General features: G+C 34.7%; 2 protein-coding genes across 5 annotated transcripts in view; one reads left to right on the top strand and one right to left on the bottom strand.

Moving 5' to 3' along the window:
* Positions 1–10,567, bottom strand: part of LOC106056947 (inactive polypeptide N-acetylgalactosaminyltransferase-like protein 5) — a 24,798-nt gene extending 14,231 nt beyond the window's left edge. Inside the window, exons 1-4 of one of the 2 annotated variants that reach the window (XM_056023733.1) lie at positions 10,490–10,567; positions 1,635–2,046; positions 1,202–1,368; positions 2–179 (exon numbers count right to left, since the gene is read on the bottom strand). In XM_056023733.1, the coding sequence (XP_055879708.1) occupies positions 2–179; positions 1,202–1,368; positions 1,635–2,017 (728 nt within the window). In that variant the 5' untranslated portion in view covers positions 2,018–2,046; positions 10,490–10,567. Of the gene's footprint in view, position 1; positions 180–1,201; positions 1,369–1,634; positions 2,047–9,394; positions 9,553–10,489 lie in introns of those variants that run through there. The other variant, XM_056023732.1, reaches the window with a different exon arrangement.
* LOC129925152 (multiple coagulation factor deficiency protein 2 homolog) lies at positions 9,684–26,974 on the top strand. 3 transcript variants are annotated; one of them, XM_056023740.1, is made up of 5 exons: positions 9,684–9,808; positions 21,117–21,271; positions 25,326–25,406; positions 25,752–25,924; positions 26,632–26,974. In XM_056023740.1, exons 2-5 carry the CDS (start codon positions 21,135–21,137, stop codon positions 26,823–26,825), a joined length of 585 nt encoding a protein of 194 aa, XP_055879715.1. In that variant the 5' UTR covers positions 9,684–9,808; positions 21,117–21,134; the 3' UTR covers positions 26,826–26,974. The 3 variants fall into 3 exon arrangements, with proteins under 3 accessions (XP_055879715.1, XP_055879714.1, XP_055879713.1); XM_056023739.1 differs by lacking the exon at positions 9,684–9,808 and adding an exon at positions 18,277–18,653; XM_056023738.1 differs by lacking the exon at positions 9,684–9,808 and adding an exon at positions 20,940–20,987.
* The last annotated feature ends 42 nt before the right edge of the window (positions 26,975–27,016 follow it).

The raw sequence follows: 27,016 nt of genomic DNA on the forward strand, positions 1-27,016 counted from the left end.
CCAATCATAATTGACTTCCATGTGACTGTCAAAAAAGGATACCACCTGAGATGTGACATACTTCAGGCCTTCCAGGCGTGCACGTATTAGCCCTTGTCTGGTGTCCAGGCGTATAAGCAGGACAAGATTTTTTGGGAAATTCTCCTCAAAGTAATTTTTCAGATGTGTTCTTAAAATCTCTGTATGTACCGAAGAAAAAAAAAAAGGGGTGGGGGTAATATAAGGATATGAGTTGTATATGTATGAACATAATTTTAAATTACACTTAAAACCAAATTGTAAGTTTAGTATTTGAAAAACACTTATCAACTTAAATTGTATTCAAATTTCAAATGAGACTCTAGAATAAGCATTTTATCAATTCTGTTCAACTGAAAAGAGATAAAAGTGATTGTTATTCTTTTCTTGAACACTATTTTTCTTATTCTATTACATTCTGCTGGATGGCAAGGAAAGACAAAGAGTGGGATTGAAACTATTACGTGAGCATTCTGAAACACACACTATATGACTAGCCAACTTTGAAACATTCAATACTATTTGAACATTCTGAGATACAATATTATATAATGGACTCCTCATACCCTGATTGCTTTATTAGCTTTAGATATTTTTAATTTTATTATATTATTTAGTACTTTTTTTGTTTTGCTTGCTTGTTTTGTATTTGATCAAAGTCATCATTATTTAATGCTATGATGACTTTGCTCATGCTGATAAAAAAAAAATCTTAACACCAATATGTAATATGATACTGTAAAAAAAAAATGAGATAAATTTCCCTCTCTTATCTTAAGCAAACAGAACAGCTGTACTTTGTCACTGCAGAAGAATCATAAAGATAACACTTAGTGGCTGTTTGACAGTAACAAAAATCTTACAACTGCTTATCCAAAACATTTACTGTATTAGATGACAGCTTTCATGTTTGTTTCTATTTTCATTTTCTACGATTTTAGTGGAATAATAAAATTCCAAAATACAACATGTTTATCAATTTGAACTTCTTTTTAATCTCCCTAAATAAATTGTTTATGCTTTGTCTTAACACAATCTATTTACACATGTAGACTTATAGCTAAACACATTTTGTCTGAATCATCATTACTTAAGTAAACTTTTCACCAAATTATGTATGCTCTGAGAACTTTCCCTAAGAAATAATAGAAAATATACATGCACACACAAAAATATTTCTCACCAACATCACTAGCATCATCTACAAGTATAATTTGTTTCAACAATTTCTCTGGCGTTCTATTGATGAGGCTGTAGACTGTCCTTATAATAACAGATGGCCACTCATTGTGAAAAGGAATGACTACACTTGTAGTTGGCAGATCATCAGGATAGACCAGTGAAGCACAACTTGAGAATTTAAGGACAATGAAAAAAAAACAACTTGATAATATCAAATATTAAAAAAAAAAATGATTCAATTAATTATATGTTGGTATATTCATATGGGCATTATGTATGTAAGTGAACTAGACTTTTATGTAGTTTTTCCCTTCAATGAGTTGGCAATGTGAAAAGAAATAAAAATAATGTCTGCATCTACTATTCTTATTGAGTTTCATTTGGCAAACAGCTTATAGCATGCATTGGATAAAAGCAAAACATCTAAGACTTACCCTCTAGGCCTTGAATCAGGAACATCACGATTTAAAGGTATTTTATCACTCTTGAAGATATTTAAATTGTAATTTTTTTGAAAGGCTTGAGTGAGATCATCAGGACCAAAATCCATCTTATATTCTTTATCATTAGTCAAATTTATTGCCTTCAGCTTCTCTACTAATTTGTTTGTCTCTGATGTCAAATCCCAATAGAGTGGTTCTTGGTTAGCTATGACCAAGGACTTTTTAGCATGATTTACTTCTCTCATGTACTCTGGCACAACCCTGAACCTGCGGGATTTCTTGCTGAACAGAGTTATATAGATGGTGCTTGTGATGCATATACATGCTAAAACAAGGCAGATCATGTAAAATATTCGTCGAAAGTGAAGGCGCATGGTGAACTAATACATCTGTCGAGGGAGAACTGAAATAGAGGAAGTAAGACTTGTTTCAGCTAGTAATTCTATAGTAAATTTTGACCATCAAGGAACCTTTATAAGAAAAGTTACAACAAGCATAAAGACCAACTTTTCTCCAACTAATGTCAGGTACCCATTAAAGCTGGGTAGACTCAGAGGCGCCCGAAGATCCCGAAATTAGAAATCCCAGTCTTCACCAGGATTTGAACCCCGGTTCGGAAGCCAAGCGCTTTCTCACTCAGCCACTGCACCTCGAAGTGGTGGTATAAGCTTAATTATTTGCCTTTATAGGTCGCTGCTCTAAATTGAAACAAACAATACATAACTATACAGTTTTCTCTAGTCATAATTACCTCAGTAGCAAGTAGTCAGTCAGAGAAAGCGTGAGTTGGGATTCAGGTCCTTCCCCTTTTCTCTTTTTTTTCCCTTTTGTAAATGCTTTTAACAAACAATCATGGTAAAATCCACACAGATATTCTTTCCCATACACACACACATTTTCCCAACTGGTTCAGATAAGTGATAGGATCATAGCGTATTAACAAAGCTAAAAGCATGAAATAGCACTAAACAAGAACTATTGGTAAAAATATCATTAATTGCACAGATATATTGTTGTTGATCTAGATCTATTCTAAATTTAATTTCAGACCTTGTGGTCTATAGGGCAGATGATGTAAAGTTCATCTGTTTTTGTGGCCTACGGTTAATGAGGGTGTCATGTAGCCAGCACAATGACCAACTGCCTTTACTTTTCCCCAACTAATATCAGGTACCCATTGGAGCTGGGTGGACTCAGAGGCGCCTAAGGATTCCAAAGTTGAAAATCCCAGTCTTCACCAGGATTCGAACCCAGGCCCCCGGTTCGGAAGCCAAGCGCTTTACCGCTCAGCTACCACGCCTCTCCTGGCCTAACTGAAGTCTAATAATTGATATAATTGTTTTGAAAAGGTTCAATCGCTTATTGAATGCTCAAAAAAACAAAAAAAAAAACAACAACATTTTCGCAATTAAAAAAAAGGTCACGAAAATGATGTTTACAAGATTACTATTCGTGTTAATTTAGGTCTAACTTATAATGCATACTAATTATCTTTTTCTCTTTAAAAAACTGCTTGTATAACTGATTTTAAAAATTAGATTTTTCGCTTTCAGAAAAAAAAAAGTAGCCGTTGCATCAGAACTTTGAATGGTCTAAAATGTTGTGATGTCGGATTTTCAATATCTTTTCTAGTTTACGAGATCTAAACGGGACGGACGGACAGACATTTCGCACAAAACTAATAGCGTCTTTTCCCCTTTCGGGGGCCACTAAAAAACACACAAAAAAAAGATCCCTAATTAATAATTAATTGGTTAATTTTTTTTATTCATACTTTGTTAGGAACAATGAATAATTGTGCAAGTTTCAACTTGATCCTAGAATGGGAAGTGGAGAAATAATGTGTACAACATTTGTACCAGACAGACAGATGGAGAGAGTTGATATTAGCTTTGTAAAAAAAAAGGTGTGATGCACATTCAAAAGTGGGAGCCTGTTTCATAGATTTAATGTCAAGATATAGCTTCTAGAAAATGGATAAATGTTAAAAAAAAAATACAAATTTTTATGTTTACTCAGAGCCTCCTTTTCTTTCATAAAAGAGATAAACCAGGATCAAAATACCAATCATACAGAATAGAGAGTTATGAATACAACAATTACATTCAAGAGTGAGAAAGAAAACAAACAAACAAAAAATAGTTATTTAATGATGAAGAATGTTATTTTATGGAAAGAGGATATCATTGAAAATGAATTTGTAAATTGTAAGAAAAATATTTTAATGAAATCACTTGGCTGTTTTTCAAGTATGATGGCCTTCGGGTTACAGTTATTAGTCAAGTGTAAAATTATTAATGTTCCATGGAAGACGTTTAGAGGGGCTAAATGGCCAGATAATACTGTGTGAAGGGCAGTATAATATGGCTCCAGGCAGACCTAGACTAGAATTGACTAGATCAAGGTGATCTATCAGAATCTATCTAGAAATTGATTCTGGGTCTAGACTTAGAGTTTAAATCTATACTAAACCTATGCTGTCTATTTTTTTATACTCACAAACTGACTAGAGAGTAGTCTATAATTAGATGATCTATATTGAGATTTAGTCTAGTGTCTAGGCTCTACATAATCTTAGATATTATCATTATGTTTATCATCTAGTATGATATAGAATCTAGATTCTTCATTCTACTACAGGGTGCGTCAAAAAAATGTTTACACACTTTGAACTGTCATAGACAATTTATTTCCTGTTTTACAATGCTAAATTTTTTGACATGGAAAGCTTAATGTCCAATTAGAAAGAAAAATAAATGTGATTAATGTCAGTAGTGTTCAAACTAGTGGCCTTCAGCATCAGTAATTGCAACATGGCGGACCTGCGTTTGAGTTTTGAAGAGAGGAAGCAGATAATTAAGTGGTACTGGAAGTTTGAGAATGTTGCTGCGGTACGAAGACAGTGGAGATCTGAGTATGGTACAGAATCACCTTCAAGGTTAATAATTACATGTCTACGAGACAAATTCGAAATTTATGTAACATTGTGTGATGTGCATAAAGGTCGATCAGGGCGACCTCGTACAGCTACAAGTGATGAGTCCACAACTGCGGTCTTGGAACTGTTTCAGCGTTCACCTAAAAAATCGTCAAGGTAAGTGGCACGTGAAAGTGATGTAAGTGCAAGTAGTGTGCTACACATTCTGAGGAATGAGATTCAGACGGTGTGCGCAGAAATCTCAGTGGACACTTTGGTACGATGTACGGAATCAGTGTTGACTCGTACTCAGCAACGTATTGATGCTGAAGGCCACTGCTTTGGACATTTCTCAAATCAATCACATTTATTTTTCTAATTGGACATTAAGCTTACCATGTCCAGAAATTTAGCATTGTAGAACGGGAAATAAATTGTCTATGACAGTTCAAATTGTGTATACATTTTTTTGACGCACCCTGTATATGATAGTATATTATATTTAATCAATTGACTATATTAGTATATAGAGTATCATATTATTATAGTTTACAGAGATCTATAAATGATATTATTATTATATATAAAATTATAATATATATATATATAGAGAGAGAGTATTTAAACGTTTGGAAACACTTTGGCACGATCTTTTGTTTTTTATTTATAGTTCAGTAATGGCAATACCTAGAAAAAAAAAAGAAAGTACCCAGAAAATCTTCAACTTTTAATCTATAATAATAAGTCTGTTGCATGTCTCTGCATTGCATTTTTCTTATTGAAATTCATGTAAACTTACTGTAGGGTCGTCAACATTTGAAAACCCTTTTTCCCGAGGTGCAACAAATGAATACACTGAGAAGAATTTGTAAACACGTTAATTAAAATGTTTTTAAAATTAACTGGAGTATAAGTATGGTTGCATAGACTTGTAGTATTTTTGGTGATATCAATGTCCACCCCCCCCCCCTTTATAAAATACATGTTATTTATTTATTTTTGTTTGTTCGATGCAGGAGTTTTAAATATTTTGTTATTTTTATTAATTTGATTTCAAAGAAATAAAACAATAACAACACAATGTTTTTTAAAACATATATTTACATTTATATATACAAATATACAGCCAATATTTACAATTGATCTTTACAATTTTACAAAAAAAACAATAACAATGCAATGTTTTTTTAAAAACATATTTACATTTATATATATATATACAAATATACAGCCAATATTTACAATTGATCTTTACAATTTTACAAAAAACGCCTACATATTTATATACACATTTAGCCTGTAAGTATTTATTTAGCTGCAAAGGAAATGTTTGTTTTAAACATTTTTACATTCAGATATTTACATATATAAATTTTTATACATATACTACATACACTAATACAGACATACAGCAGATGTTAAATCATTTTATACAATTAAATTTTGCATATTTACATAAAGGCATGGAAACCTTAAGCCCAATATCAAGATTATTGATCTGGGCAACATGATTGACACACAAAAGAAAGATCTTCAAGCTCTTCACTTGTCAAATTTTTTGGCATGTGAGTGCATTCCACATGAAGCCACCGATCACATATTTCACACAGGATCTAAATATTTCCAACTTTTTTGTCACAACCTGAGCAAGTATCTTTAATGGTTTGATTTCTTAATGGTCAGCACCATCAACACCAGCAGCCAACTCTTTGTCCATCTCCCTTCTTAATAATGTATGGTCATCACTGTCTTCATCTATGTCTTTTGAAGTACTCTGTTCATTTTTTTAGCTTCTAGTTTCTTCCTTTCTATGACTTGCTTGTGCATTTGTTTTTCTACTTTTTCCTTGTCCTTCATAACTTTGTTAGTTGCCTTTTCCTCTTCTTTTTTTCTTTTTAACTCATCCTTTTGTAGTTTAGTGACAATCTTCTTCCTATCAGTTTCTTCTATTCTATTTTCTTTTTCAATGCCTGTTGAAATTCTTTACCGCTAAGAAGACTAGGTAAAGTTGGTGTTGTTTGTTTTCTTTCCTTTTCCTTTGAAAACAGGTATTTTTAATATATCAGCCTGTGTTAGTGTAGCTTGAGGTGTTGGCTCTTCATTAATTTGGAACACATCTATAAGTGATTGTATTGTGTTTTTAAATTGTCGAAACTTGTTTTCAAGATGTTGATCTGGAAATGTCTGGTCTTCGAGTGTGGCTAGTCTTGAGTAAAACATAACGACTTCATTTCTGGAAACTTGGTCAAGTATAAACAGAGTATGTTCTTTCAAATTTTTAAATTGATTGCTATTTATATTCATAGAGGTGGTTCTTTGAGTCTCAGGTGAAGCTTGAGGTGATGCTGAAGCAGGGGTTTCACAAATGACTTGAAATGTAGGGGGTTCAGTAAGGATTGTTGACATGACTACATGGTTTGATGTGGAGGCTTGTGGTTGAATTTGTAATGATGTGGGGGCAGGTGGGATCAGAGATGTTGCATCAGTACCCCCCTGGAAAAGACTGCAGATGCGGATGTCTCAGGTGATTGGGGGGACATCAAATAATCATGTGGGGAAGGGGATGAAGATGGCTGAGGAGATAATCTGTATGGTGATGTGGATATTGAAAGAAAAGCTGACTCCTCATGATGATCTTGATTATTTAAATTCTCAGGATGGGCATCAGTTCTTGATTGTAAGGCATTTACTTCATATGATTGGATAAAAGTGCTGCATGGATATAGTTTTTCTGACTTAATGATTTTTTCAGGATTAAGTGGGTACAGACCTGCAGCATTGAAACTACTAATAGCTAGCTCTGGAGTGGCTAATCTTTCCCAAACAGGCTTGAGTAATCCTGCAAATGATTCCAAGTTCACACCATCACCATAAGTAGCAACATATTGTTTAATGGCATCAGACCAGGCAGGCTTTAAGGATCCAAAGAAGGCTTGATCCAGTGGCTGCATGAGGTGACTGGAATGTGGTAACAGACAGTACAATATGATTTTATTCTCGGAGCAAATTAGGGATGTCTCTAAAAGTGATGTATGGCTGGAGTGACCATCAACTAAGAGAAGGATGGGTTTGGGGAGATGATTAGTGGATGGAATAAATACCTCTTTAATCCAGGTGTAAAATATAGCAGCTGTCATCCAACCAGTGTTGGACACTTGCAGCAGGGCTTCGAGAAATTCTGCTAATAGATTTTTCCTAGGGATCTTCTTGTATGGGTAGATAAGGAGGGGGGGGGGGAGTGTACTGCCCAGCTGCACTTATGCACGCCAAGACTGTCACTTGCTTTTTCGTGTTTGAAGTAACCTTATAGACAAACTTGGACCCCTTGCCTGCCACCACTTTTCTGCTGTGTGGGTCAAACGAGAAGCCAGACTCATCAGCATTAAATATTCTACTTGGGCTACTGAACAGGGAAGAATCTATGCTGTTATTCAATGTATTTTTTAAACCAATTTTCCACCTTCAGTGGGGAAATAGCAGCTCTTTCCGTGCCAATGGACATTGGTGTTCATAAAGCAAGTTGGGGATGCCTTTTAAAAAATCCACTTAACCACTGCCTAGTTGGTTGTTGAGTCTCTGCACTGGATTCTTTACTACTTTGATCTCCATCCCTGGCTTTATCATAGCAGTGACTGTCTTTAAAATCTCTTTATTTGATCTCCCAAATCCACACTTGCCCATGTTGATGAGATATTCTGTCAACCTATCTTCTTCTTCATCAGTCAGAAGTCTGTTAGTTACAACTAATAGCCGCTTTCCAATCCTTTTATTGTACAGTGTACTAAGTGGTAAATTAAAGTCTTGGCTGCTTTTCTTATAGACATTTCATTTTTATCAATTGCCTCTATGGCAGATTTAACAATTTCAGGCTTGTGATGAATATATTTTCTTTTCTTCTCTGAAGCCATTTAGACACTAATAGATGATCAAGTATTGGATACGGGTGTTTAGACTGTCACAGAGCAAAAAAAAATTATTATAAACAAATCAAATTAATAAAGCCATTAGATCTAACTTAGTCATAGTTAGCTCTACTCTTATATTTTACTACTGTTTCCATTTGCTTCTCTATGACATTTGTAAATAATTGTAATCACCCCCCTTTTATTTCTAATTCTGTTCAGTGAATAATCTGGGCTGTTTAGTGCGTGTTTTTCAACCATTTTTAAACCCTAAAACACAAGTCTGCTAAATCTAATACGTCAGGATGCTTAAAAATAGCAATCACCCCTGACCTGGTTTCATTCTCCCTACGTAGGAGAAAATTTTAAAAAGTTCACATACCTGTGGTCTTTGACCTCATGTAAACTCGATTGTCTGGATAGCAACGAATAGCAGACATGCAGAAAGTAAACAGAAATGACGCATGCGCATTACCAATGTAGTAGTTTTCCATTTCCTTTTACAATAAAAGCGATGTGATTAAAAAAAATACGATGGGTGTTTCCAAACTGTGCGCGTTTCCAAACGTTTAAATACTCTATATATTATATATAGATTATAATAGATATTAAAAAAAATATGTACTTTGACATTAACTTGATTAAGTCAAGAGTTGACTACATTTAATAAGTACTTTGTTGAGTCCAGTGACTCCAGTAAATTATTTAATTATTATAGATCTAGATCAATAGATGAGATCTAGAAATAGAATCTTGATCTGTAAATTTGATTTATTTTTAAAATATATAATATAATATTCATAATTTTTATAAACTTTATTCTTTAAAATGAATTTTAAAATTAAAAATAGCACGTTCCACTCAGACCACTGCAAACGTTATTTAAATGTTCGTTGTGTAATGAACGGTTCCATTCTAGATCTAGCACTTACAAGTAAAAACACCAGGGCTTTATATGTTAGAGGTCTAGACATTTAATCTAGTCCTTTCCAGTTGAATCAACTTGGCCGGTAGGTCGCACAGAACGGTTCGTGCCTAAAGCTCAAAGAATCATTATTTGTTTACGCCGGAAGTAAATAAACTCTAGTCAACCCATGGTCAACCTACGGATCTCAGATGTAGATGTATATAGGTCTGTACCATTCTTAAAAATGAATATATAATGATTTCGCTTTTAAACTCCATATTTTTAGCTGCTCCTAAAAGGGAAAGGCTGCTAGATCTATTAATTTTGTGAGGTTTGGCCGTGTGAAAGCGGAGCAGTTTTATTTTTACATTTAAATATGTAGATAAATCGTTGTTGTTGTTGTTGTTTTTTCATAAAATTTTGCAGAAAGGGAGCCTAGGTGATTATTTTGTATATTTTATAACATTCTTAAATACAGTTTTAATATTTCTCAAAATTAAGTTATAAAAAATACGTAGGCCCTATAAGCATTAACTCTTTCTTAACTTCTTATCTTATCTCTTCTAATCGACGATACCATCGTTGATTTGACCTCATTAGATTAAATTAATGTTTACTTTTATAAACTTGACTTTGAGTTGTATAAAAAGAGCATGCATTTCCCTTGAATTCTATACCAAATACAACATTTTCCGATAACAAACAACAAAGCTATTGAAGCTTAATCATAACATGGGAGTGAAATAGTAATAAGCAAAATGAAAAGCTCTTTCGAAACGTGGAAAAATAATAACGGAGAGAAAGAATTAATTATTTTTAGTGAGATACTAATAACTTACATCTATTTTTGTTATAAAATTGCATTTGTAGGCCCCATGTAAATATTAGTCACACTTTTTAAAACAAACTTTAATACTCAGTGTTGAAGTGTAGGCCTATATATTTAGGTCAGTTGCGTACTATGTAAGCCTATTAAATATACAGAAGCAATAAAAAAAAATAAATAAATAAATAAAAAAACCTTTAGACACTTCTTTCACAAGTCATGACTAAGAGATTAGCCAGAAATAAACATAGTCCTACAAAAACAATTTATTGTGTGAGAGACAATGTAACTTACTAGAAAAGTCCAAACTTCAAATGATTTCAAGAAGAGACCTTGCCAAGACGTGCCTATAAGATGTGCTGTCACGAGTTCTTAATTAACGCACTGGCTACGATACAAAACATCCATGTAATCGTTTTTTAGAGAAACATTCAAAATCGAACAAGTCATGTTACTAAGCCAGTGATTCCCAAACTCTTTTGTTCATTGGAACCCTTCATACATTTGGATCATTTATTAGGACACTGCCTAATTTTTTTTTTTAAGTTTGGATTATTTCCTATCCTATTTTTCTAAATAACAAAAACAATAATTAAACAATCTTCTAATTTTAGCATTATTTTATTATTTTATTTTTTATTTGTAGGCTAAGTAGATCTATAAAACTATAGTTTAAAAAATAGAAACATTTTGGGAAAAAAAAAGGTATAATGACTCCGAAGGTACCGTGTCCTTGAAGAGCATAGCATCTTGATATCAAGAGTGACACCAGAAAGCTGAATTTGAAGTTTGGTGTGAAGCCTGTTTCTATTCCTTAACTTTGTTGCAACACACGAAATTCCCTGTTCTCACAAATAGGTTGTTAAAGGAGGTTCTTCACCAGTAGTATGTAACCATTGATACAATTGAACACATCTTCACCAGTAGTATGTAACCATTGATACAATTGAACACATCTTCTCCAGTAGTTTGTAACCATTGATACAATTGAATACATCTTCTCCAGTAGTTTGTAACCATTGATACATTAGAACATTTCTTCTCCAATAGTATGTCCATTGAAGTATTCACACACGATCTTCTTCAGTACTTTTAGTATATGTGTAACGAAAATGAGCAAATGCTATTCGTAAGCATACAGCTACTCCTGCGACATCTGTAGATTCATCCACTTTTCAATGAATATTTACTGCAACGTTCAAGACGAGGAATTTATTCATTCAGTTAAGGTGCTAGTAGAAAGATCTTTAATGTGTCGACAAACAGTATTATTTGATAGTAGTAGTGCATTTATTTGTTTACTAGCACAGTAGCCAATGATGCGTCACTGTACAGAGAAATAGACAACCGTCTCGCAAAGGCCAATGTCGCTTTTGGTGGCCTCAGACTGAGAATATGGCGGAATAGGTCTCTTCACCTAGCAACAACAAACAAAGTTTATAAAGCGGTGGTTCTCACCACTGTATGGATCTGAGATCTGGGTGCTCAATCGAAGGCATTTAAGGCTCTTCGAACATTTTCATCAAAGGTGCCTTCGATTCATGAGGGGCATACGTTGGCAAGACTATATTACAAATAACTATGTTCTGCTGGAGGTCGGTGTGGCGATATTGCGCTGGTTCGACACTTATCTCGCATGGGAGATGACCGTATGTGAAAGGCGATTGTCTTTAGCGAGCTTATAGAAAGGCGGCGTAACAGAGGTGCCCCCCCTCCGAAAGCGCTATAAGGATCATCTCAGGCGCCATTTCGCCCTCACTTTCATAGAGGAAAGTAGCTGGCAGTAGGTGGCCTCTGAAAGAGACAGTTGGAGAGCTTTCCCAAAGGCTGCAGGACAAACATTTGAGACAAAGAAAAGTCATTATTGAAGACAGACGCAGAAGACGGAAACTTAGATAGACCGCCAGCCGACAACAGCTTTGTCTACATGAGCTGCGGGAAAATATACTGGGTTTGCGTAGTCATGTGAAATACTACACTCGGAATGGAAGACATTGTCATTTGTATAGCCTCCTCACTCCTCGTTATTGTTTCGTTTCGAAGTGCCTGTTAAGTTTTGCTAGAGCCAAAGAACTATTTGAAAGTATTTTATGAAATAACAGTATATAGGTGCTTCTTTAATTATCCAACGAAATAAATGTGTTAGACCTTGGTCTATATGTTAGCAAATTATCAGGTATTAAAACAAAGTGAAAATCGTTAACGGTGACTTGGTGGAGACCTGGACATTACATTACCAAAAAAAAATCACCTCAAAGTCGATTATATTTTAAGAAAAACAACCTAAACTCTATATAGTGCGATCATAAATACAAGTGAAAAATAATTTTAGACCTATCTGTAAGAATTGATTAACTGAGCTAGTTAAGGGAAGGGAGCAGACTCTAGATATCCTCAACGTTAATTACATGTGTGGACCGATGAATCAATCTGTAACACGCCACACTGTCTCTGGGTATGGAGAACACACACATATCAACATCACAGACGTTCAGTTCGATCTCTTGGTCAGATGTTTAATTTTCGGTTCAACTTTATTCTGTGCACTTTAACATTGGACACTATAAAACGTTTTGTTGGGATTGCCATGTTTCGGACGTTGGTTCTGAATTGAAGACTATTACATCCTAGCCTAATGATTCCCTATTGTCCTGCAAGACATGGGGGTGGGTGGAGACGGGAGGGTTCGAACCCGTGACAACAGAGACAACAGTCTAGAGCGATTTCCTTAAAACAGCTTTAACAAGAAAAATGTAAAAATTACTTTAAAAAAAAACAAAGCCAATTAGTTAATTATTTATTGGTAATTAATTACTTTATTTGGTATCTTGAACAAGGAAAGAAATCGTAGGCCTACTTGACAGATGTGGTGGTATAAGTTGAATAAGTCCCCTTAAAAACTCTTGAACCCTTAGTAAAGATTTTTTATGCATCTAAAAAAAAAACGATCATGTAAACATTCACCAAGAATCTTCCTTCCCCTTATCACAACTGGTCCAGACAAGTGATAGGATGATAGAGCAATCTAAAAGCTAAACAAAAACAATTGGTAAAAATAGTTCTAATCGCACAGATTTATTATGTCCAAGTCAATTGAATGACTGATCCAAAGATATTGATAAAATTACACTTAATATAAGCCTTTTTTTTAAAAGCATTTATATATGTTTTTTTTTTTTGTTATTTTATTTTCCGAATTTACTTAGCAGTTAATTCACGTGCACAACTACTGAACGCCTATACATTAGCTAATAAATCTAATAGTTATTGGAAAATCTACTCAGACCTTGCGGAACCCTGACGTTTCGCGGAACACAATTAAGGAAACACTGCACTATGCCATCTAGATGGTCGCTTGGTGAATGGTGATGTGTTGTCGAATTGGATGATTTGGACTGTCTGTTATTTTGCTATATTTTTCACAATTTTCTCTCATTAAAAAATGTGGTTCCCAGAGCTGCCTTTGTATATGTAATATGTATGCATATTTATTGCATATGTATCATTTATTGTTTCAGCACTTAGTTTCACGTTTGTAATCACACAGAAGACAATCAGATCACAAACCTTTGCAAACTATTGTGACTAAGCCTTTACATAAGATTTCACCAAGACTTCAGTTGATGATGTTAAGACTGTTGAGATATCAATTAACAGTAACTTACACTCCAGGTTCAAAAATGCAAATAGCTGATACGTTATCGCGTGCGTACATCAATGGTCAAGAACAATCAAATTCAAATGATGACATGGTTATGAGAATTCATAGCGCAACAGCACAGTTTCCGGGAAGTGATCAGAAGATTATTGAAATTAGAAGGAAAACTGAATCTGATGCTAAATTAAAACTTGTAATGAATTATGTCAGAGAAGGTTGGCCAAAGATAAAAACTCAAGTTCATGAAACAGTGAAAGTGTATTGGTCATTTAAAGACAGTATTCATGAAGAGAATGGAATATTGTTTTATTAGAACAGAATTATAATTCCTTCAAGTATGAGAAATGAAATTCTCGACAAGTTGCACATAGGTCATTTTGGTCTTGAGAAAACCAGATCCAAGGCAAAACAGAGTATGTTTTGGCCAGGATTGTCCAAAGACATTTTTTCGACAATAATGAAATGCGCAACATGTGCAACGCTCAAAAGAAATAATGTGAAGGAAAAATTGCTACCTCATGCTGTACCAGACAGACCATGGAAAAAGGTTGCGACAGATTTGTTTGAATGGCGAAACAATGATTATTTGCTAGTTGTGGACTATTTCTCCAAATATCCTGAAATAAAACGACTAGAGAACAAAACAGCAGAATGTGTTATCAGGGCAATGAAAGGTATTTTTGCTAGACATGGCATACCAGAAGAAATAGTGAGCGACAATATGTCATTCAATAGCTATCAATATAGAGAGTTTGCTTCTGAATGGGGTTTCAAGATAACAACATCAGGTACCCTCAATCAAATGGACAAAGTGAGGTGTATGTTGGTATCGTAAAGCAGATATTTAACAAAGCATACAAAAGTGGGAAAGATCCATATCTCGCTATGCTCGAGTATAGAAATACTCCGATAAGCGGACTGCTTTATTCGCCATCACAACTGCTGATGAGTAGAAGACTCAGGGACATCATTCCAACTGATCCCAAACTATTGAAACCATCGGTAGCTGAAAATGCAGAGACATTACTCAACGAACGACAGAGGAAAAGCAAAGTGAAATACGATTCAAAAGCAAGGTTACCTAAAGACTACTCTGTCGGGGAGAAGGTGAGAGTTCGTCTAGGACAAACATGGCAGAAAGCAGTCGTCATTAAGAAACATCCATCACCCAGATCTTACATCATAAAGACAAATGATGGGAAAACATACAGACGAAATCAACGGTTTTTAAACAAGAGCTACGACGAAGACATCTCTGGGTACTATGACACCGACGAAGACAATGAACAGCAAACTGTTAGAACAAACGGAACAGACAATTATAAACCAACATCTAGAGAACTTGCTGTGCCGGTCAAGACTACCAGAAGTGGTCGAGTTGTCAAAATTCCTTGTAAATATAAGTATTAAGAACTTTAAAAAGAAGGATGTGATAATAGCTTCAAAAGGAAGGATGTGCTAATATTAGAAGATATTACGTCATTGTTAGTTGTTTATGTTTTATGCGAAAGCAAAGAATCGGACGGAAATAAAAGTTAGTTATATATGTCTACCTTGATAAAGACAGTCTCGTTATTATCTTTATTAATTAGTAACGTCTACAGTAATATATTATTAATCTGTGACGACAGAACAATTTATATATGTTTTTTTTTGTTATTTTATTTTCCGAATTTACTTAGCAGTTAATTCACGTGCACAACTACTGAACGCCTATACATTAGCTAATAAATCTAATAGTTATTGGAAAATCTACTCAGACCTTGCGGAACCCTGACGTTTCGCGGAACACAATTAAGGAAACACTGCACTATGCCATCTAGATGGTCGCTTGGTGAATGGTGATGTGTTGTCGAATTGGATGATTTGGACTGTCTGTTATTTTGCTATATTTTTCACAATTTTCTCTCATTAAAAAATGTGGTTCCCAGAGCTGCCTTTGTATATGTAATATGTATGCATATTTATTGCATATGTATCATTTATTGTTTCAGCACTTAGTTTCACGTTTGTAATCACACAGAAGACAACAATAAGAATGATGAAGACCTTGAAGAGCTGAATGTTTCACATTATCTACTTAACAGATAAATAAACAAAAAACAAAACAAAAAAACAACAACAACAACAAATAAATCCAAATTCCATTTAAAAAATCAGGCTTTTAAAACCTAAATGCTAATTTAGCATAGCAAGCATTATGCCCTCCTATAATCGCGAAGTGACTATGGATCATTTCATTTTTAGCTATGGTCGGAACTGTCATCCACACAGCAGCCCCCGCCCCCTCTCAACGTAGCTGATGTATCCAAGGGAACGGCATTATAACCACTTCCACCAACAGAGAAAGGATCGACTATTCAAGTAGAGGCTGTTACCAAAGATTCAGATAGACGGATGACTGCCTGATCACGTGGTATACACTTCGGACTGTCGTCACGATCCGAGTTCAAACTGTGCTAGATTCAAGCTAGAACATCCAAAACTTATGAAAAAAAAAAGAATTTCCTTCATTGTTACAGAAAGTACTGTAATAACAATAAAAACGTTTTATAAACAATTTCGTGAAAAGTCATACCCCCCCCCCCCCCGCCATTCATGCCAGTGGCACTACATCCTGCTTCAACACATCTTTCCATTCAGATCTATCCTGCGCTTTTCTTCTCCATGCCTGAACTCTTAGCTGTTGTAGATCTGCCATCTACATCATCAAGCCTTCGTACTCGCTTGCCTTTTGGTTTCTGCCGGTATATTATTTGTGCTCCTCTGTTCTCTGACATTCTTTCGATGTTACATGCCCAACGTTATCTGTTCTTTTTTTTTATTTCCATCACTATAGAAGGGTCTTCACCTAACTGCTCCTGGTTAGTTCGTGTTCTCCATCCAGTTTCATTTTGTCTAGCTCCGTAAATGTTTCTAAGGATTTTCCTTTCCCAAGTATTGAGCAGATTTTCTGTTGTTTTGTCTGTGTCCAGGTCTCACTTGCCTACATAGCTACACCGAACATTAAGGTACACGTCATTAAAACAGAAAACATCTCAACATATCTATGGAGGCTGGAAGTCTCTCACATTGATATGTCTGGACTAGATGTATTTCTCTTTGAAGTTTAGTTTAAAATCTCGAGCTTTTCATGCGTAATTAAATGACACGTTGACCTATCCTTCACGTGTGTGCTTGTGTGTAGATGTGTGTGTGTAGATGTGTGTGTAGACATCTCTCCGGGTCAGCAACGTAGATATCTTGAGGCGACAAGCAATCTGTCAGGTCCTGCCTGACTGGCTGTCAAGGCTGGACTGCAAAATACGAGGGTTCTTATGAGAGTAGACTAAGTAGCCCCCCCCCCCCCCTTTAGTGTTTATCTTATATATGTATGTATTGTCTTTATACTTAAATAGATTTATCAATTAAGCTAATTTTTTTTTCTTAGTTTCAAAATATTGTTTCTAATTAATGTATGCATGCAAATACAAACCTTAAAAAAGATGGTGATAGTTAACTTGAGTGTGTCTAGAGTAAAAAGACAGAGAGGGACACTATGAGATGTTCTAGTAGTCTGCATTCCCTTCCACACAGATAAGTTCGTAGGCTACACAAAAAACACGAGGTTTCATTTAGTTCAGTGTTTCCCAAGCTGTGTTCCGCGGAACCCTAGTGTTCCGCAAGATCTGAATAAGTGTTCCATGAATTTCTTGAATAATTTAATTAGTAAACCACCATGTGAATTAATATTACTAAAAACTAAGCAAAGTGACCCGCTAAATACTCTGAATGTGTGAAGTGTTCCATTACTAAAAAAAGTTTGGGAAACACTGATTTCGTATTTTGGAAAAAAAAATTATATAGTCGTGTAGAAAGTTCAATAATGTTTTGTTTCTACTTAGCTAGAGAAGTCAACGAACAATCATTAACAGCTAACTAAAAGATGAGTACCCGGTACTAAAATAGAGATGGAAAGTCATTACTTTTTCTTAACTCTTTCTCTCCTAATCGACGATACCATCGTTGATTTGACCTAATTAAATTAAATTAATATTTAATTTTTTAAACTTGACTGAATTCTATAAAAAGAGCATGCATTTCCCTTTAATTTATGATTACAAACAACAAAGCTATTGAAACCCAATCATAGCAAGGGTAGTGAAATAGTAATGAGCAAATTCCTTTAAAACGGGAAAAATAATTACGGAGAAAAACAGTTGAGCGATCTCAGTATCAAGTTGAACTAGTTCCGATAACCAATCCGATATCTCATATAATCTGCCTAGTAGGTTTCATATCAGGCAATTCTTCCACCAGTTTGTCATCTCAAGGAATGTTTTAGGGGCCAGTATTTTGTGCTCGTTTTCTAATGTTTTTTTTTGTGTTCAGGACAGAGGTGTGAGAACCGTTGTTTAGTAAAATTGTAACCTTCAACCTTTTCATGACTCGTATTAACAAAAGTCCCCAGGACATGTGGAAAGAAATAAAAAGTTTTAAATGTAATTGAAAGAAAACTTTGTGCCACTTCTAGTCTTGATTAAATGGTATTCTCGTTATGATGTGACAGTATATTGCACAGTACAATTTAGTGTCATCCAAACCTATAGTTTCTTGCAATCCTTTCACTCACAACAAACGGAATAGCTAGGAGTATTTCTTGTTCATGACGTCAACTGGAGTGAATTTAAAGGGTTCATGGCAGTTCTTCCAGGGACATAAATCCGTTTCTAATTAGTCTGATATATTACAAATCTGCGTGTATGTTTTTGTTCATTCTATTCTAAAGGATAAAAACATACAACGAAATATTGAAATTAGGCGAGTAGACATTTATCTTAATACATTTTATCTGAATATTAAAAAAAAACTTGATTTAAAAATGATTCTATTCTTAGTTTTGATTATTTTTATTTTTTCTTTCATGTAAACACCCAAGGTAAGTGTATTTTTCATATGTTTACTTTGACCAGTACAAAAGCTAAACGAAACACCTCATCCTATAAATCAAAGGAAACTCTGTTAATAAAGACAATTCTTGTGTACAAAAGTGTGCCAAACTTTACAAAAGTTTTTAATAGAACAGTATTGCTATATTTAGAACAAAAAAAAAAAGTAAAATTTTTCTCCTAGTCGCCAGCAAGTAGGGCCTATTTATTTGTTAGCTTATGCAAGTTGTTTTTAAAGTCTTGAGCTTATCTTTGTTGTTGTTAAAGTCTTTATATAACTAATTCCTACACTTTCCCATTGTCTGAAGCATAAGACATAAACATCTTTCTTTTGTGTATGCGCGCACATGTGGTTTTGTATGTGCGCATGTGCTTTGATGTGTGTGTTTGCCAAAAGGCATCAGGCCGATTTTACCGATTGATTCAAATTGGACCCCGCGCCTGGCAGGGGCCCAACAATTTACATTTAGCACATCAATATCTTGTTCACTTCTCTCATAACTCTATGGAATTTTAGATTTCTGTATTTCCTTTAAACAGTATCTGCAATCAAACTGGTTTCTGGAAATAAGGCTAAAAAAATTACACCTGAGCTATGTTGAATTTCGCCTATTAGCATACACATGGGTGATGTGGATTATTCAGAGTCAAGCAAGGAGGGTTCTAGTCCAGCACTATATAATATTTTGGAGCTAAAAGATGACCCATCTACATGGCCAGATAAAATAAATCAAAATGTTTAGTGAACAAAGGACCACCAGGAGCTTATTTGAAGAGGCACAAATCTGGTGCACAGGCATGGAGGTCTTAGCCCCCGTCGCCTCAGCGTGGCGCCTCCGTAGAAACGTCTAGTAGTGTAACTTGATAGGCTAAAAACGGGAAGCGAACAAGACCTGGGATGGATACCTTGGGTGAGCTTTTTTTTTATCTCTCTCGGGGTGGGGATGGAACAAAAGTCTGCAACCCAGTCCAACAAAAGTTCGCCACACCGTTCCACAAAGGGGGCCGACGTCAGTGTCCCGTTAGCAGGAGTGGCAGTCCCAGCACGTGAAGAGCTCCCGGTTCAAGCCTGTTCGTTGGATGAAAGCCTTTCCACCGGTCAATGGGACTTTATCGAAGGTATGCATGCACGACTCTGGTAAAGAAATTCACGAGTTTTCTATAACCCTTGTCTGCGCCAAAACTTTAATCTAGTTCTTGAAGATATATCTAAAATGTGCTCAGATGGCATGACATTTTTAGGAACCCTGCAGCGTATATACACAATTTTTGCTTCATCTACGAAACCTGAGGGGAATGTAGAGTGGAAAGTGTTAGTGCTGAAAGATTCCAAGCTTTAGATGCTTTAGAAGAACTTGCAGGAAGCACAAATGATGCTCAAGGAAAAAAGTAAGCTGAATCCTTAGTAAGCCAAATGAGAAACTAAAGGTTTTTGGTTGCACTATCTTTCTGGCACTCTTTACTGTTTCAAGTAAATTTTACTAGCAAAGAGCTTCAAAGTAAAACCATGGATAATTGCCGCAGGGCTGACATCAGTAGAAAAATTGTGTGATTGGTTAAAGACATACCGAAAGATAGGCTTTGAGGCTCCTTTGATTGATGCCAATGAGCTTGCAAATGACTTAGAAGTTGACCCCATGTTTCAACCGAAGCGCGGACACACAAAAAAAGAGAAAGTTTATTTATGAATCTTCTCATGAACCCATTTCAGACCCCAAGACAGAATTTAGAATTATCATTTTCAACCAAGCTGTTGACCACAAGATAATCTCTTCAAACACGGTTGAAGCTGCTGAAGGAACATCTTTGGATTTCTGTATAATTTTCAGAAAATGACAAAGGACAAAATATAAAACAATGGTTATTTTTTTATGGATTGATTCTTGTATTGTCACCGACTATAAATAATTATGCACAATTTCATCTTGATCCGAGAATGGGAAGTGGGAGAAAAAACGTGTCAAAAGGAAAAAAGGGGATTAAATCCATAAATATATCCATGTCTCTCATAAAGTAGTATTTATTCCCCTTATTCTGACATGAAACAAAATAATTAATCATCAACAATTAACTAATTGGTAATTTTTAAAAATTGATTCATGTTTTGCCAGGTTCAATGAATAATATTGCACAGTTTTAACTTGATCCGTGAATGGGAAATGGGAGAAAAAGCATGTTTAAACTTTTTACCAGACAGACAGCCAGAGTGAGTTGATGTAAGCTTTGTAAAAAAAGGAAGAAAGGCTCAATTCCCTAATATTGTTTTAGTCTTTTTTTTTGTCATTTCAAATTTGCTAAAATTATTAAGGTATATACATTTATTAATTATATTTAGACTTCCTGGAGCCTTGAGATGACGGAAATGACCATCCTGACAGTCTTCGTTGTACTCAATGTAGTGGTTCTGACCAGTGGCCACGCCGGACATGGCTCACACCAGACTCAGCAACCACAAAGTTTTGGTGACCCGAACGTGATTGGCGATCAAGAGTGAGTAGCAATGTGCGCTGGGATCAGGAACTCTGAACTGATCTCTAAGCCTAAAAGTATTATGCTGGTATATCTTTAGTATTGCACATATAAAGCACTAGGAATAAAGTATTGTGTAAAAATGAAGGAAGCTTGGATACGACGAAATAATCTTTAGTTCTTACGGAAAGTCCGAAAAGTATAAAAACAAAAAAAAAAAAGCATGAAAAAAAGGTTTTAAAAGACAATTCTCCCTTCAAGAATCTGATGAATTTTAATAAGAGCTATTAATTTTCTACTCTTAATAACTAATGAATAATAAATTTAAACAAGATTACAAAGAGAGTTTGTGTTACACAAACTCAGAGGCGGCCCCCGTCGAAGTCGGATCCCTGTCGGATCTGCATATTCGCAAATAATATTCAAGAGGTGATTTAATTTTGATGTAAAATGTTTTACACGTTTCGGATGTTCCTTCAGAGTTGAAGATAATTACTTCCTAGTCCAAACCTCCCGCAGGACGACGGGGATGGGAGCGGGCAGGGTTTGAACCCTGGGCCATCCATAAATCTGAACGACAGTCCAGCGCGCAAACCGCACGACCAGGCAGCCATCCGATGGTCAAAAGTAATAATGTTTCAAAGATTCATTTGCCGTAAATTTAAATTTAATAAAAAATAGTAGATTAGTTTTAGTATATTAAAACATTACAATATTGATCAAAACGTTTGGAAATGAAAATCTACACTTTTTTTTTTACACTTTAAGTTTAGAAATTGAAATTCTACATCTTAATCTAGTCTATTTTAGTCTAAACTAGATCTAGAAATTCTAGATCTAGACTCTAAAATAATTTTAATTAGAATATAAATCCAGATCTAGATATACTGTAATAAAAATCTAGATCTAGTTTAAAAAATCTAGATTAGATCTAAATCAAGATATCATTCCTTTTTTAAACGCAAGTCACATAACGAGGCTTAATAAACATTACTATGCCGAGTTCTTTTTTCATTTCGTTTGAAGAATTTATTCCATATAACGTCAGAGGGAAAAAAAAACACTACGTCACACGGCCTAGCTAGACTAAAAATCGCCTTCATCTATAAGAGCCATTTATCGAGTGTTCATAGACTTTGGTGCACCGAGTGCGTTCTTTAAGCATTTCATTTAAAGAATTCATTCCATATGACGTCAAAGGAAAAAAAACACTACGTCACACGGCCTAGCTAGAATAAAAATCGCCTTCATCATTACGAGCCTTTTATCGAGTGTTCATAGACATTGGTGCACCGAGTGCGTTCTTTTAGCATTTCTTTTAAAGAATTCATTCCATATGACGTCAAAGGAAAAAAAAACACTACGTCACACGGCTTAGTTAGACTAAAATATGTTTTCATTAATACAAGCAATTTTTTCGAGGGTTAATAGACATTGGTGCACCGAGTACGTTCTTTTAACATTACATTTAAAGAGTCCATTCATATGACGTCAAAGAAAAAAAATTCCATTACCTCACAATAGGCTAGTACCGGTACCATAAAAAAAAAAATGTCTTTATTTACACGAGATATTTAACGAGGGTTCATAGACATTGGTGCACTGAGTTCTAATAGAATTTATTTAAAAAGGATCAAAGCCGCATTGTTTTTGCGTTTTGTCTGTCAGTCGGTCTGTCCGTCATCTAGATATAAAAAAAAACAACTAAAAGTTATTAAAAATTGATTAACCTTTATTTTACGTTTCAAAACATCGCAATAATTTTTAGGTATGAACACAATTGAAAAGTTTATATAATAGATTGTTCCGGATGTTTGTATAAATAGTAAAAGAAAAAGAGAATTTCAGATAAATGTAATCCCGTTAATTAAATTTTTTGGATGGTCTCGTATAAAAATTAGATGTACTACAGCCACGTGGAGAGATTTTCATACCTTACTTTGGTGTTTGGATTCTGTTTTCCTTAAAAATCGGAACATTATATTAACGATAATTAGATTTTTTAATGTTTTAGGTAGAAAGTTAAATGTACTGTAAGAGAGTAGTGAGTTAAAATATTTTTCATAAAAATCCGTAAAAACATTATTTCGTAAATGAGAAGATTATTAGTTTATTAATTAGAAGAGGGGGTTCAAACAATTATTTGGCGTTAGTAGATTTTTAAATAAATTCGGAAATTTCTGGCGACGATTTGTAAGAAACAAAATCCGGAACTTTCTTTATCGATTACAAAACTTCTATGTTATGTTTTACAAGAAAATTAAATGTCTAAAAAGTAATTTTCAGTAATCAATTCTAGTAAATTACTTTTTTTAAAAGCCTTATGCGATTTCAAACAATCATTAGGCATAATTCATGTTTTATAAAACAATATCCGGAACATTTTTACACTTAATAAAATATAAGTCAGTATAAAGATTTTAATTTAGCATTAATATGCAATTTACATAAAAAACGGAACAACATATTATTGATAATGTGTTTTTGCAACGTTTAAGCATGGAAATTGAATGTAATATAAGTTAGAAGAGCAAACAAACATTTGTTGGCGTTGATTAGTTTTGCACAAAAAAATCCGGAACAATCAATTTTAGATACTTAAAATTATTGAGATGTTATGGGAGGAACATTAAAGGGTAAATCAGATTTTCAATAGCTTTTAAAGTTCTAGTTTTTTTTAAATCTAATATATCGTGACGGACAGACCGACCAACAGACAAAACGCACAAAAATAAGCTTCTTTTATTCGGATGGGGGCACTAAACAAAAAATAAATAAAATCTGATTTTTTAAAAAAAGTTTAAGGAATTGGTTTAGCACCTGATCATGTTGCGACGTTACGCTACTGCACGAAAATCGCTGCATAAAAAGTCCATTTAAAAAAATGTGCGTGATATTTACATACAAAGTGCATTATTAGCCTTTATAAACAAACAGAAATGTTTTCTTTTAATTTTAGCAGTTAGTTGACCAGAAAAAACGTCTTTAACTATTATTTATATTTGTTGTAAACATTTCCTGTACATTTTTAAAATATATTTGACTTAGTGATACTGAAAATTCACAAAAATTGTCCATCTTTGTTAGCATATTGTAACATTGCCTCCCTTACATTTACGTAATTGTTTTAGAATTGGTGTTTTTTTATGAAAAAATCGCTTGCATAATTAATTTTATAAATTAAACGGTTTGCTTTTAGAAAACCAAAAGTAGCCGTTGCACCTAAACTTTTCAAGCCGGATTTAATGATGAAATAATATTTTTCATATCTCTTCTAGTTTTCGAGTTCTGAGTGTGACAGACGGACAGACGGACATTTTGCACAAACCTAATAGCGGCTTTTTCCCCTTACGGGGGCCGCTAAAAATGAAAATTTAGCCCCGTTCTAATTCCCACCTCACCAAGACAAAGATTTTCTACGCCAAATTTAAATTCAGAAGGTAATATTTCGAAAAAAATATAACAGTCAAACAAAGGTTTTCCCGGTGTGGCCAATTAGGTAGTAATTCTTTTTCCAAAAATATACATCAACTGCCAACTTTCTAGGAAAAACGTAAAAGCCGTTTTTGAGATCCGTGTCCAGGATTTTCCATGAATTTGAAAGCTGAAAAGAGAAATTGTAATACAATTTCACTACTTCCCCTTTTAAATTATTAGCTTTAATTTAAAAACAAACAAACTTTCTACTTTCCACGATGCTAATTTATTCGGTGTCTCCTTCCAGACCTCATAATATGACCCCGGTATAAAAGCTTAAAAAATAATTTATTTATGTTGTTGGATGTGAATGTACTTACGATCTTCCGACGAAATTATAGACGTTTGTATTTAAAAAACAGATCTATCAATTTGGTGCATGGTGTGCATCTTCAATGGAGATATGGTGTCTGAAAGATTGATTCTTGAATGGATGCAGCTGTAACTTCGGACAGGCCTATTATATAGCAAGTGTGCAACACACCTACATTGTGTGCGTATAGAACAGCCGCAGGGTGGCAGACGAGATAATGTGTAACATTAAGTAGATTTGTCATTGTTGTTTCCCTTTATATCTTGATTTTCTTTTTCCCTTTAGGCACTTGAAGCAACACATGAAGGGTCAAATAAATACAGAGAAACCGATGACACCTGCAGAAATGGAGTTTCATTATTTTAGGTCTGACGTCGTCAAATAATTTCTAATATTCAATTTATTTTCAATTTACTTATGTACCTCAATGGCAAAGTAGACCTTACATACCTTTAGAGTAGTCTCACGATAATAGGCCTATAACCAAAGGTGATGAAGAAAAGCTACTGGCCAACCATATAAAACATTTTTTTTTAAAATACAAATTCATGTATTTGAATTGTGTTAAAATTGGAATCACTCCAATGGGCGGTGGGGAGCGCTGGGGGGGGGGGGCGATCCCATGAAAAGCCCGAGACCGCAAGTGTAGGTGCCTGTATGAGCTTGTTTTCTGTTTTTGTTACATTTCCTTTTTTATTCTGTTTGCCGCAGGCTCCATGACACCAACAACGACACGTTGCTGGACGGCCTTGAAATATTGAAAGCACTAAGTCACATGATGCCTCCGATGGACTTTGCTCCCCACGAGATGAATGGCAAGACTGCTGTCGAGATAGAGGGAATGAAGAATCAGAGGATCAGGGAGATGATGGGCAACTACGTCCGTAAGTAGTTTCTGGAGGGCTAGTCAATAATACTTGCATCAACCCTATCTCTAAGTTAGACCTTAAGACAGGGGTTCTCAACATGTGGGTCGCGACCCCCATGGGGGGTTGAAAGACGATTTTGCAGGGGTCGCCTAAGACCAAAAGAAATATAGATTTTTTTTTTAAAGTGTAAAACTTGAAATGTTCACATTCAGCCGTTGTTCAAGGATAGCCTCAAGAGCTGTTGTAGAGAAATGAATCAGAAAGATTTCTAACATTTTTAGTGTGGAAGAATAAATATCTTTACACCTTAAATCATAGATAATATTTCTATGGTGAAATTCGAGCATGTTGTGAGGTATTTGAAAAGCATTTTCGTTTATATTTAATTGTTTCGCCATTGTTTTAAAAGTCCATGTTATTGAAGGTAATAGTTTCATTATGGAACAATATTCAATTTTATTTTGACATCAAAAGTATGGCCGATTTTGGACAACCGCTTTCGCAAACGTCCTCTGTTTTGAAATAGTTTATCATGGTTTCATATAGGCTCCCTCCCCATGTGTGTTTATTGTATTCTCTATAGTCTATACATCTATACAGCCGTTCACCCCTGCAGAAGTAAATCTTGTATTTTTCATGCTCTGGTAAATATATAGATTAATGTGACGAAAGATTAAAACAAAACTGAAATCTTTATTTCTTATTTTTTTTTACCTCAACAGAAATAATCGATAATGTTCTTCTCTCCGATGACCAGAACAAAGATGGCTACCTCAGTTACCCAGAATACTCAGTGGCGCGAAGAAGAGATGCACAGAGAATGAAAGAAATGCAGGAAAAAATGTTGCGAGATGCCAATCTGGCCAAAGAGGAAATGTTGAGTAAACAGCAACAGCCATATAACACTGGCTTGTAAAGAAAAGTGCGCAAACCATGATTTCATGAATGTGTGAGTGAACATTGCGTAGATGTGATAACTTATTTCTGGAATGGAGTGCTGTTACTGAGTGTGTTAGTAAAGTATTTGTAGGAAAACGAAAAGAAATAAAGACAATAAGGAAAGTGGTAATTGTAATCATCATTTGTTAAAATCCCTTGTAATAATAA

This window comes from Biomphalaria glabrata, chromosome 3 (assembly GCF_947242115.1).
Source record: "Biomphalaria glabrata chromosome 3, xgBioGlab47.1, whole genome shotgun sequence".
Lineage (NCBI taxonomy): Eukaryota > Metazoa > Mollusca > Gastropoda > Planorbidae > Biomphalaria > Biomphalaria glabrata.